Source organism: Cervus elaphus, chromosome 13 (assembly GCF_910594005.1).
Source record: "Cervus elaphus chromosome 13, mCerEla1.1, whole genome shotgun sequence".
Lineage (NCBI taxonomy): Eukaryota > Metazoa > Chordata > Mammalia > Artiodactyla > Cervidae > Cervus > Cervus elaphus.
Genome location: NC_057827.1, coordinates 35992310 through 36005771, shown reverse-complemented (window position 1 = coordinate 36005771; position 13462 = coordinate 35992310). Strand labels below are relative to the sequence as shown.

Sequence of the window (13462 nt, the reverse complement as noted above, 5' to 3'; positions counted from 1 at the left end):
CCTTCTGGGGCACCTTCCTGTCCCTGAAGGTCTGAGTGGGCATCCAGGCCTGGAGAGAGATGGGAAGGGAGGTTTGGGGGTGCATGAGCTGCTCTTTCAGAGAAGGCAATGGCACCCCATTCCAATACTCTTGCCTGGAAATCCCATGGACGGAGGAGCCTGGTGGGCTGCAGTCCATGAGGTCACTAAGAGTCAGACACGACTGAGCAACTTCACTTTCGCTTTTCACTTTCATGCGCTGGAGAAGGAAATGGCAACCCACTCCAGTGTTCTTGCCTGGAGAATCCCAGGGACGGGGAGCCTGGTGCTGCCGTCTATGGGGTTGCACAGAGTCGGACATGACTGAAGTGACTTAGCAGCAGCAGAGCTGCTCTTTCCTTGAGCCCTGTCAGGCCGCCACATGGGTGCGTGCCTGCCCCTCCTCAATTCTGGTATAGCACTGGTCCAACCAGGAGTGCTGTCCACTCAGGCAGGCCCGCAGCAGACAGCACGGACGCTTCCCAGAATCAGTGGTTCCCTCCTGCCTCCCCCAGGCCAGCTCTCTCACCTCAGAACAACCCTGTGAAAGGACAGGCAGAGTCCAGAGTGGTCCAGGACTCACCCACGACCACACGGTAGGGCAGGGTGCCCTGGCCAGAGCCCCGGCTAGGGACCTGTGGGCCCAGGACTATTTGCCCACCCGGAAGTGGCCCTGCCTCACCCTGGGCTCCTCCCCACCCAGCCAGCAGCTCCGGGAGGGCAAAGCCTATATATAGAAGCCTTTAAACACTAAGATGCTCTGACAATTAAAATTCATAATTTATCCCGCAAATGGCCTGGGGTTGCGAGCTGGCCGGAAGGCTGGCAGCTCTCGAGACCAGCTGTGCTTGGAGGGGTAGGCGATGGGGTGGGCAGAAGCGTCCCTCCCTTAGGTGGCACAGTGTTTGCCCAGGACCACACAGGGGCAGCTGCCCTAGCAAATGGGCAGGCAGCACCCTCCAGCCCGGCCGTGGCTGAGAGGCCAGGTGAGCACCTTTGGGAGAGGACGGAGTTTCCAAGTGTACCTGGGAGATGGGGCTGGTGGCAGTGGCGGGAGGAGGGACTTCAGACACAGACACCCACACAGGCCACACACAGTTGCCTGCACACACACACACACACACACACACACACACACACACACACACACAGACACACACACAGACACACACACACTGGGAGAGGACGGAGTTTCCAAGTGTACCTGGGAGATGGGGCTGGTGGCAGTGGCGGGAGGAGGGACTTCAGACACAGACACCCACACAGGCCACACACAGTTGCCTGCACACACACACACACACACACACACACACACACACACACACACATCCTGGGGACTATACACGACAAAGGACATGACCTCAATTTTCTTTCAGGTTGATTTTTCTCTCCCATGGGGGTGGCAGCTGAAAGAGGAGAGGGAGAGGGAAAGGGTGGGCTGACCGGCCCGGGAGGAGACAAATGGACGGATGCACAGCTGAGGTTCAGCTGCCTGCCGGCTAGCCTCAGTCGGTCCCAATTTCTCCTGCCAGAGCTCAGCCTGGGTGCTCACCCCTCCTCTCAGGGTTTCCTGTGTCCTCACCCCCCTGTGCCAGGAGGCAACCCTTGCCCTCCCCCGGCTCTCAGCAGAGCCCTGGAGGATTAGACTGGCCAGGGAAGACCAAGTTCCCCCCATTAACAGCTCACACCTTAAGCCATTATCAGCCATTCACACCTCAGCAGGGATTAGCCTTGGAAAGGCAGAATGGAGGATCTTTAAAAGGAGTCCAGGGACCTGGGTCAGGATTTGGGGTAGGAGAGAAGCAATTAGGAGCCCCCAGATGCTCTCAAAGCTTCCAGGACATCAGTCGCCTCCACCCTGCACATCTTTGCCCTCATCGTTCTCTTGGCTGAAAATGCCACCCCTCCTGCCCCCGACTTGGCCGGTGGAAATGTGTCTGGGTTTCAGCCTGACACCTCCTCCCTGAGGCCTCTATAAAGAGCCGAGACCAGGAGTTGGGAGCTGTCCTGGGAAGCTGGCCCAGCAGCTGTGGTGGGGGCGGGAGGCCCTCTGTCCCTTGAAGCTGGGCCTGGCTCTCCTGAGCTGTATTGGCCTCAGCCCTGCACTATGGACTGTCCATCTGGGGGACCCAGAAGTCGGGGGGGGAGCAGCAGAAGCTCCAGCAGAGGGAGAAACGGACAGAGGTCAGCACACCAGCAGGGCCTGGTGGGGGGGCACCCGAGATCCAGAGGGACCCCCCCGCCCCTGCCGGAGGTGAGCCCTTCTTCCTGGGGACTTGCAGGCTTGAGCAGCTTGGGGTGAAACACTCCTGGGCTGGATTCTGAAGGCTGAGCGGGATGCCTCCAGGCATAGGCAAATGGTCTACCTCTGCTGTGGGAAAAGGCTCCAGCATGGTGCGACCCTCGGGAGCTTTCCAGAGGGGCCTCACTCCAGCCCCACATTACCCTACTTTCGGCCACGTGGTCATGGCTGCCTCTGAGCGGGCACGCTTGCCACAAACGTGCTCTATCATTTCATGAAATGAATCCAGCTACTCTATGTCCTGGAGCTGAAAGCAAAGAAGGGACTTCAGAGAGGCAGAGATTTGGGGACAGGGCAAGTCACGAAGAAGCTAAACCTTGCCCTGCCTCCAACCTTCGGTGACCCAGCATAAGTCCCTTTCTGAGTAACTGACCCACCTCAAGGTGTGGTGGTGGGAACAGGATGTGCTCATGGCCCAGGACGTTTGACCAGGTGGCACTAGTGGTAAAGAACCTGCCTGCTAATGCTGCAGATGTAAGAGACGCAGGTTCGATCCCCAGGTGGGGAAGATCCCCCGGAGGAGGGCATGGCAACCCACTCCAGTACTCTTGCCTGGACAATCCTGTGGACAGAGGAGCCTGGCGGGCTACAGTCCATGAAGTTGCACCGAGTCGGACACAACTTAGCACGCACACAGGAAAGGGGAGTAGAGCTGAGCGGGGCCCGAGGCAGACTCTCTGAAGCCCTGTCTCCTGTCCCAGGTCTGTCTCCCTCCTCCCTCACTCCTGCTGCAGACCCAGCCTGAGGAATGTAGGGTGGCAGGACAAGACAAAACGTAACAGCCTCATTCCTCAGGGAGGGAGCAACCTGTCACAGCTGCCCCGGGTCACACAGCCAGGCTGAGGGCCCAGGGGGCCAGGCATCCCGGGGAGGCAGTGGGCACCTCTACGGCAAGTGATCTCATGGCTGCATGTGCTGGGGATTTCCCTGCGGTCCCTGAGGAACACTGAGTGGGAACACCATGAAATATTGATACCGTAAACCAAAAATAACTGAGCCTTCCCTCCTGTGCTGCAGTCGACCCCAAATTAGGCGAGATTCTAGCATAGACAGTGGCAGCAGGCAAAGGAGGATGGTACGGTGCGGAAACACTGAAAAAATTCAGTGTGTATAACATACTATTTTCTGAAAGTTGGGGAAAGGGCTTTGTCTGATTTAAGCGGCAAGGTCGTACCCCATTGGGTCAGCGGGTAAAAAAAATCCACCTGCAATGCAGGAGATCCAGATTCGATCCCTGGGTCGGGAAGATCCCCACTCCAGTATTCTTGCCTGGGATATCCCACGCAAGAGGAGAGGACAGAGGAGCCCGGTGGGCTACAGTCTATGGAGTTGCAAAGGGTCTGACACCACTGACTAAATACATGGACACATGGACACAGATATACCTACATGCAGCTACCTAAGTTCTAGTGCCTTCCCTCGGCCTTGCTCTGCTGGGACACGCCCACCTCTCCTCTGGCTCTGGCCTGGCCTGTGTGTCTGAAAGAAGTCCTGTTTCACTCATGGTAACTCTTGGCATAGGCAGCCTGACTCACAGGATCAGGAGGCTCTGCTGCCTCCTGGCTTTGGAGCCAAGTCAGAGTCAGATGTATTCCCTTTTGGAAGCCTCCACCTTTCTCATCTATAAAATGGACAAGAAATATCTCTTTGAACGCTGGGTGAGGGTTTCTAAGACGGTGTGGATAAAGCCTAAAACCTGGCCTGTAGCAGGTGGCCTGTAGCTGTTAGTCCCACCTGTTCCCTAAGTGCAGGCATCTGATCAGTTTCCGTGGGTCGGGCTGCGTGTGTGGTAGTGGCATGCCCACACCCCCAGGAGCCTCAGATGCTGCCTTAGGAGACAGAATGACCCCTGACCTCAGGGGTTTTCCAGGTCCACCCATGGGTCATCCCATGCCTCTTCAGTCTCCATCATCTGTTCCCTCCAACCCTGAGCCCCAGGATGTGTGCTTAGTCGCTCACTTGTGTCTGACTCTTTGCAACCCCGAGGACTGTAGCCTGCCAGTCTCCTTTGTCCATGCAGATTCTCCAGGCAAGAATACTAGAGTGGGTTGCCATGCCCTCCTCCAGGGGATCTTCCCCACCCAGGAATCAAGCTGGGGTCTTCTGCACTGCAGGTGGATTCTTTACCAGCTGAGCTAGTGGGGAGCCCCAGGGGAACAGCCCCAATGGGAGGCCCCAGCTAGGGATGCCACCCTCAAATAGATCCTTCCAGTCCCTATAGAGCTGCAATTTGGGGTCTGAGCCCCTACTGCTCTTCATTCCCTACATGGGTTTGAACATGTTGTTGACTTTCTAGCTGGAGAAGATCCAGCTTCTGTGAGGGAACCCTGGTATCCACCCCTCACCCCCCCACCCCCATACTGCACAGCTGGGGAAAAGGCAGAGAGGGGAAGAGTCCTCCAGGGCACTCTGGAGTGGCTGGTGTGGGGAGCAAGAGAGCCGGACCACATCTGCCCCTGACGTGAGTGGCAGGCTGGCCCTCTGCAGTGCGGGTCTGACGGCACGGCCGCCCCCACCGCTCTGGGGTTGGGAGGACACAGACAGGCTGATGTGGGCTCTGTGCGCTGCGGCCAGGCACGGCTCTCCTCTGCCTGCTCACCTGCCAGCCTTCCATGTTCATTTCCTTTGTATTTATTGGGCCAATTCTTAAACTCTTGCCCTTGTGGGAAGCCCTTCAGGGGGCAAGGATCCAAAATAAAACACTGATTAAAATGTATAAAACACTTCTCCTGGGCCGCTGCAGGAGTAACCAGTGGGATTGATGGTGCCAGGGCAGGCGGGAGCAGCGTGTTGCTCACTCAGCAGGTTTGGTGAACCCCTCAGACACCAGCCTGCCAGCATCCCTTGATGACAGGGACCCCACGGGGGTGTTAGATGGGGCGACCAGGCCCAGTGTGCTGTGCCAGCGTGCGAAGCCATCTTAGCCCCTCTAGGCCTCAATGTCCTCATCTTCCAGGACAGTCGCACATAAAAGGTGAAGGAAGAGGCAATTCGGAAGATGTGTCTTTCTGTAACTGTCCATTCCTTTGTGGGTGTAACTGCCAGGCCTGCCACCCAGGCAATACTGACCAGCTTTTTATCAACGTATTTGAATCCCCCAGGTGTCTCTTTGCTCAGTGGACCTGCTCCAGGGTCAGCCTCATCAGAGTGACTTCAACCCCTGCAGAAACTCTCTCATGCACACACAGTTCCTTCCAGAGAACATTCAGTGGAATCTTTTCTGTGCCACACCTTGACCTGAGGCTGCAGACTCACCATCTGCCCACAGGCACTTCACTGTCTAGCAGGTGGGATAAACCCCATGAGGGTTTGACCCAGGATTAAACATAAGACACCGGAGAGGTGCCAAGTGCTGAAGCTTTGGAGCATATTTCCCTCTTTGCCCAGGTCACTAGGAAGCTCCAACCTTTTATCATTACACAGGATTTTGTGGCATTCTTTCTTGACTGGCTTGTCTCCTTTAACTTTATTTTCTTATCATCTTGTAACATCATTTTGCTGGCCATTGGCTCAAATCATTTTTAGAATGAGATGTTATACACCAGTTACATAATGTCATTACTCATAAATGTAAGGTGCTTCAGAGTTGTGGGCAAGAGATTTCTGATTGAGTAGATCAAGGATGGCTTCATGGAGGAGGTGGCCTTTGGGGGTGGATGTCACAAAAGCTGCTGGGTCAGTGAGGCTGGGAGAGATCTCCAAAAGGAGCTGGCTGAGAGGCAGGAATGCACAGGATAAGACTGGGATGCCTGGGTGACTTCACTGGGGGGAATGGTGGGAGAGGAGGGAGATGGGTAGGTTGAGACAAGGTGGTGGGGTCTTCAGTGCCAGATTCTTGTCTGTGTGACGGGCTTGCCAATATCTCAACGTACGCTGTGCACTCACTGCCCCAATTCTCATTCTTTGGCATCCTCTCCAGAAGCCCCCACCCCACCCACCAGCCCAGCCCCTGAGCTGGGTGCTAAAAGTCCTATTTACCTCTCCCGGTCCCCAGGCTCACACCATGCCAGCCCCAGCTGCCATCCCAATTACTTATTGATCGTCTGTCAGGATGTTTGCTTTTCTGGTGGGTCACTGGAGCGTGTGTGACTGTGGAAAATGGCCTGATTGGAGTGGGTGGGGGAGGCCAAACCACAGAAAACTCCAGAGGGAGAATGAGAGGGGATGAAGGAAGCGGTGGCGGTGGACAAAGCCCTTGAGAATAACAAAACTTTGCAGATTTCATAACATGTCAGTGACACTAGGAACCCTCTCTGGTTAATCAGTCACTTAGTCGATCAACAACCAAGGAGTGCCTGTCAGTCCTGGGAGACCCTGGAGCACTGGGAAGTGGGTGGTGTCATTGAAGTCTGACAGACCAGAGCCTTGGTCCCCAATCTACCTCCTCTACTGGCTGGGTGTCCTTGGGCAGCCGTGAGCTCTCCAGGCCCCAGTTGCCTTAAGGGTTGAAGTGTGGGTGACAAAACCTGTAGCTTTAGAAGTGGAGGCTGTGGACAGGTGTGGGGAGGAGCTTGGAGGGATGGGAGAAGGCCCTGAGCTGGGGCAGGGTGATGGGATCCTCCCGGCCTGAGCACCCCCTTCCTGCAATGAGGCCCCCTCAGGGCCACGGGTGTGGGCTATGTGGATGGCAGCAGAGCCCCAAAGATGCCAGGCTGGGTGGGATGGATCTTCACCCCACGAACAAAAGGGCTTCAGCTTGGACCCCAGAGACCATCTGGTCTAACCTCTATTGTTCAGGGAGTCCATACTAGTCCTCCCAACCCCCTAAGTACTCTGCTGGGCCAATTTCCCATGGGGTGGAACAGAGATAGAGGATGGAAGAGCGTTCTGGGCAGAAGTGGGAGCAAGTGGCCTCTGAACCCACTAGGAGAGAGCAATTGTGTGTGGGGACACCCGCAGCCTGTCCTCAAGCGGATCTCCCTAGTCACCACCACCCAAGTCCTATACATTCCTCGAGACCCAGCTGTAAGAAGCCTCCCATCCCCAGTGCTACAATGTGGGGCTGTCTGTGCCATCCTGGGCTGTGGGGGTCTGACTGCTCCCCCATCAGACAGGACCCTGGTACTCAGAAGACAGTGACTGGAACCTGGAGAGACAGACAGATGAAGCCTGGTTGAAGGGGGTGGATGTTCTTTGGAGGGAAGTACACTTCCAACTGGGCATCAGAAAAAGCTTCTCAGGGCAGTGGACTCTGAGTTAGGCCTTGCAAATGGGGTTTCCACACGTGAGGGAGGGGCGTTCCGGGAGGAAAGAGGAGCAGGAGCCTGAGCTCAGCAGCCTGCCTGGGTGGGTCGCCATGGGGACCTGAAGGACTGTGAAAGTTGCAGAGGTTCCATGGGGAGGCCTCAGGGCTGGGTCCTGGCTTTCTGGAAGGGGGTGCCCTCCACTGATCCAGAAACCCCATGGGGAGCAGACTCGCAGACACTGGCAGGAACCACTGGGTATGCTGGTTGCCCAGGGTTCTTGGCTTCGGGCTCAGCTCATTGTTGATAGGGAGGGGGCCATGGTCTCTGTGCCTGGGAATGTTCAGGCTGAAGGCCAAGAGGGTGGACCCCAGTAGCCTCAAAAGCCGTTTCCCAACTGGGGCCCAGATGTGCTGCTCTGTTGGCCATTCCTAGAGGCCTCAGCCTTTGAGCCCCTTTGATCCCCTCTGTGAGCCCTGAGGGCATCATCCCTGATGAGCACCAGGGGAAGCTGAAGCGCAGGGTGCCAGGTGGGGGGTGGGATGCACGCTGGGAGTCCCACTGCCTATAAATGTAAAATGAAAAGGAGGTGGATACAGCCTAGGGTGCCAATTCCAGGGTCACCAGAAGTGACCTCACCCCATCCATGAAGCCACTGGATGCCAGGGATGTGGGACAGTCCTTTAGAAGGGCTCTAGGCAGGGTAAGGAGCAAGGGGGAAACAGCATGGGGTGGCAGGAGTTCCTCTGGCCTCGATATCTGGACCTCACTGTGTTGACAATCCCGACAGGTGTCATATGCCACTCTGGAGCCCTGCCTCTCTCTCTGGGTCAGGGACATCCTGACGGGGCAGGAGGGCACAGGGGCACGCAGGGCTCGGGGCGGGAGACCAGCGATCACTGTCCTCTAACCACCTCCTCTGTGCTGTGCTTGCTCCTGGCCGCAGGTGAGCGAGAGGATGCTGGCGGGGGGCGCGAGGAGCATGCCCAGCCCCCTCCTGGCCTGCTGGCAGCCCATCCTCCTGCTGGTGCTGGGCTCGGTGCTGTCAGGCTCGGCCACGGGCTGCCCACCCCGCTGCGAGTGCTCCGCACAGGACCGCGCGGTGCTCTGCCACCGGAAGCGCTTCGTGGCGGTGCCAGAAGGCATCCCCACCGAGACCCGCCTGCTGGACCTGGGCAAGAACCGCATCAAAACGCTCAACCAGGACGAGTTTGCCAGCTTCCCTCACCTGGAGGAGCTGGAGCTCAACGAGAACATCGTGAGCGCCGTGGAGCCCGGCGCCTTCAACAACCTCTTCAACCTCCGGACGCTGGGGCTTCGCAGCAACCGCCTGAAGCTCATCCCCCTGGGCGTCTTCACCGGCCTCAGTAACCTGACCAAGCTGGACATCAGCGAGAACAAGATCGTCATCCTCCTGGACTACATGTTCCAGGACCTGTACAACCTCAAGTCGCTGGAGGTCGGCGACAACGACCTCGTCTACATCTCCCACCGAGCCTTCAGCGGCCTCAATAGCCTGGAGCAGCTGACGCTGGAGAAATGCAATCTGACCTCCATCCCCACCGAGGCGCTGTCCCACCTGCACGGTCTCATCGTCCTGCGGCTGCGGCACCTCAACATCAATGCCATCCGGGACTATTCCTTCAAGAGGCTGTACCGGCTCAAGGTCTTGGAGATCTCGCACTGGCCCTACCTGGACACCATGACCCCCAACTGCCTCTACGGCCTCAACCTGACGTCCCTGTCCATCACACACTGCAACCTGACCGCTGTGCCCTACCTGGCCGTGCGCCACCTGGTCTATCTCCGCTTCCTCAACCTCTCCTACAACCCCATCAGCACCATCGAGGGCTCCATGTTGCATGAGCTGCTCAGGCTGCAGGAGATCCAGCTGGTGGGCGGGCAGCTGGCCGTGGTGGAGCCCTACGCCTTCCGCGGCCTCAACTACCTGCGCGTGCTCAATGTCTCCGGCAACCAGCTGACCACGCTGGAGGAATCGGCCTTCCACTCGGTGGGCAACCTGGAGACCCTCATCCTGGACTCTAACCCGCTGGCCTGTGACTGCCGGCTCCTGTGGGTGTTCCGGCGCCGCTGGCGGCTCAACTTCAACCGGCAGCAGCCCACGTGTGCCACGCCCGAGTTCGTCCAGGGCAAGGAGTTCAAGGACTTCCCCGACGTGCTCCTGCCCAATTACTTCACCTGCCGCCGCGCCCGCATCCGGGACCGCAAGGCCCAGCAGGTGTTCGTGGACGAGGGCCACACGGTGCAGTTCGTGTGCCGGGCGGATGGCGACCCGCCGCCCGCCATCCTCTGGCTCTCGCCCCGCAAGCACCTGGTCTCGGCCAAGAGCAACGGGCGACTCACGGTCTTCCCTGACGGCACGCTGGAGGTGCGCTACGCCCAGGTACAGGACAACGGCACGTACCTGTGCATCGCGGCCAACGCGGGCGGCAACGACTCCATGCCTGCCCACCTGCATGTGCGCAGCTACTCGCCGGATTGGCCCCATCAGCCCAACAAGACCTTCGCCTTCATCTCCAACCAGCCGGGCGAGGGAGAGGCCAACAGCACCCGCGCCACCGTGCCTTTCCCCTTCGACATCAAGACCCTCATCATTGCCACCACCATGGGCTTCATCTCTTTCCTGGGCGTCGTCCTCTTCTGTCTGGTGCTGCTGTTTCTCTGGAGCCGGGGCAAGGGCAACACGAAGCACAACATCGAAATTGAGTACGTGCCCCGCAAGTCGGACGCAGGCATCAGCTCCGCTGACGCGCCTCGCAAGTTCAACATGAAGATGATATGAGGACGGGGCGGGGGGCAGGGACCCCCGGGTGCGCCGGGCAGGAGGAGGGGCCTGGCCGCCCTCCGCGGGCTCCCCAGTCCTCCCCACCTCCTCCCAACCCCTCCGCACACACACTTTTTCTCCCTCCCACCCCGTCCCCTGCTGCCCCCGCCGGCCCTCACCGCCTGCCCTCTTCCTACCAGGACCTGAGGAGTCCAGGCCTGGGGACCCCACCTACACAGGGGCACTCGTTGACAGACTGGAGCCGGAAGCTGACGAACCAACTTGATGCGGCACAGTCAATAGTTCAATAAAAAAGTTACGAACTTCCTCTGTAACTTGGGTTTCAATAATTATGGATTTTTATGAAAACTTGAAATAATAAAAAGAGAAAAAAAAAAAGCTATTTCCTATAGCTAGTCGGAATGCAAACTTTTGACGTCCTGATTGCTCCAGGGCCCTCTTCCAACTCAGTTTCTTGTTTTTTTCTCTTCCTCCTTCTCCTCTTCCTCCTTCCTCTTCTCTTCCCCTGTGGGGAGGGATCACTCAGGAAAACAGGGAAGGAGGTTCCAGCCCCACCCGCCTGCCTGCCCACCCTGCCAGGGCGGTCCCCAGGAGCAGGTTGGGTGGTGGGTCTGGGCCCAGCTCTGAGCTGGCTGTTTGCAGAGAGCGGGTGGAGGGGACAGGGCTGCCCAGTGGGGATGAGGGCCTGTCTGCTGAGCTGCCAGGCAGCACTACTGCCGGGGGCAGGGGGGCCTGGCTCGGGTGTGGCTGAGACTCTGGACAGGGGCTGGGGTCCTCTGGAGGACAGCACAGTCAGTGGAGAGAGCTGGGCGCCGAGGCCTAACTCTGGCCCCAGCTCTGCTGCCGACTTGCTGTGTGGCCTCGAAAAGGTCATCAACCCTCTCTGGGCCTCAGCCTCCACATCTGTATAAATGGAAACGCTACTCCCCGCCCTGCCTACCTCACAGGGCTGTTGTGAGGAATTGATGAGATGATGTATGTGAAACACTTTGTAACCTGTAAAGCGCTGTGCACATGTGTGGGTGACTGTTCTCATTATGGTCATTATTATCTCACTGTGGGGGGCAGGGCTCCTAAGGGATCTCCATGGGGTCAGGGTTGGGGGCATGGCCAGGGGTGGGCCACCTCCATGGACTTCCAGAGGCTTTGCCCAGGACAGCTGCCCAGCGGTGACCATAAGCTTTGCCTGGATGGCTGGGGCTCTAGACCCCCAGGGGAGTCCTAAGCCCATGAGCATCATCACTTCCACCCACTCTGGTGTCGGGTCCCCCCAGGCAGAAGCCCCTTGCAGCTGACCTGGACCTATCCAGGGACTGGGTACACCATCTCTTTCCAAGGCTTCTTTCCATAAGCATTTATCAAATGCCTGCTTATGCCACTTCCCGTGTAGAGCACCCAGTCTTTGAGGCTGGGAAAGGCAGTTCTGGGGCTGTCCTGAGGACTGCCTGGACCCAGGTCACCACCCAAGTCTTACCTCATCTTCCACCAGGCTTTACTCTGAGCTTACCCTGGGCTTTGAAGGGTTCCCAGTTTGGGATTGGGCTCCACCTGCATGTGAGCTGACCAGGAGAGTCAAGCGCCCTGTTCATTCACACCAAACCAAGACACTCCAAACTCAACCCTGGAAAGGGCTGTTCCGGGAGACAGAAGTGTGAAGAGCCAGGCAGGTCACCTTATAACTTTCCCGGAATGCATGGGCTCTAGAAGCTGGGGCAGTAGCTCCTCCTACAGACCACGTGCTCACCCCCCACCTCTGCTGGACAGGGAGGGGCCCTGGGTTCGGAGATTATTGCCTTCGCCACTCCAAGTTTCCCCTTTCTCCTCAGGTACTCCATGGATTGTGCCCCACAGTAGGCCCAGGGCGACCCTGCTGCCCATTAACCCTTGGACTAGGGGAGAATCCAGTGAAAGGAACCCACAGGCACAGGCTTAGCTGAACTTGGGGGTGAGGGGAAGCAATAGGCAAGTCAGCCTTTGGCAACAAGAAACTTCCAGAATGCAGCTCCTCCAGTCAGAGCTCCTCCTGGGGTTCACACCCCCCCACCCAAGTTGGCATGAACTAGGTAGCAGCATGCCCGGTGAAAGTGAAGGTGAAAGTTTCTCAGCCGTGTCTGACTCTTTACGACCCCATGGACTAGGGTCCGCCAGGCTCCTCTGTCCATGGAATTCTCCAGGCAAGAATACTGGAGTGGGTAGCCATTCCCTTCTCCAGGGCATCTTCCCAACCCAGGGATTGAACCCAGGTCTCCTGCATTGCGGGCAGATTCTTTATGATCTGAGCCAGCAGGGAACCCCAACGGCATGCCTAGCAACTTCTAAACCAAGCTCTGGTCGGATGACAGGATGAGCAGAGTCTGGTATGGAGTCAACACCCAGTCACTCATTCATTCAATTTACAGGCATTCCCAAGAGCCGGCTCTGCTCCAGGCTCCCAGCTGGTTCGGTCTTTGTACACCTGTCCACATCTCCCAACCACCACCCTAGACTGTCCCTGGCTTTGGGGAAGCCTCAAGCCCTCTGAACTGTGGTTTTATCCCTGAGAAGAAATAGGATCCTCTCTCTCTCTAGGATCCTAGGATGTTGGTGTGGAAAAGGTGGCTGGTCCCTGGGGGACCTGGGGCAGCCTAGACTAGCGATGATAAGACTCTGAGGTTTGGGGTCAGGTCTGAGTGTGAGGTTCTATTCTAGTATTTACTAGCTGTTTGGATTGTTTTTTAACCCCTCTGAGCCTCTTGGTCTTCTCATCTGTAGCATACAGACAATCTTATGCAGGTCGTTAGAAGGTGAAATGAGGGAGCGTAGGTATATTTGTTGAGTGATGTAGTGCCTGTGCTGTGGTAGGTCGTTTCAGTTGTGTCCAACTCTTTGGGACCCCTTGGACTCTAGCCAGCCAGGCTCCTCTGTCCATGGGGATTCTCCAGGCAAGAATACTAGAGTGGGTTTCCATGCCCTCCTCCAGGGGATCTTCCCAACCTAGGGATCGAACCTGGGTCTCCTGCTTCTCCTGCATTGGCAGGTTGGTTCTTTACCACTAGCGCCACCTATGTAGTGCCTGGCACTCAGTAAAACCACTGCCAATGGTGGGGATGATCATTACTGTTGAGTCCAACTCTGCTGATGAGCCAGGACCAGAAAAGGTGGGAGCTTAGCCAA

The 13462-nt window shown here is 57.4% G+C and overlaps 1 protein-coding gene across 3 annotated transcripts in view; it reads left to right on the top strand.

The window, feature by feature from the left end:
- The window catches only part of LINGO1 (leucine rich repeat and Ig domain containing 1), a 212161-nt gene extending 200833 nt beyond the window's left edge, over positions 1 to 11328 (top strand). For all 3 annotated transcript variants that reach the window (XM_043922158.1, XM_043922157.1, XM_043922156.1), the window contains one exon: positions 8450 to 11328. In XM_043922158.1, coding sequence (XP_043778093.1) covers positions 8462 to 10306 — 1845 coding nt within the window. In that variant the 5' untranslated portion in view covers positions 8450 to 8461 and the 3' untranslated portion in view covers positions 10307 to 11328. The remainder of the gene's footprint in view (positions 1 to 8449) is intronic.
- Positions 11329 to 13462: the final 2134 nt, after the last annotated feature.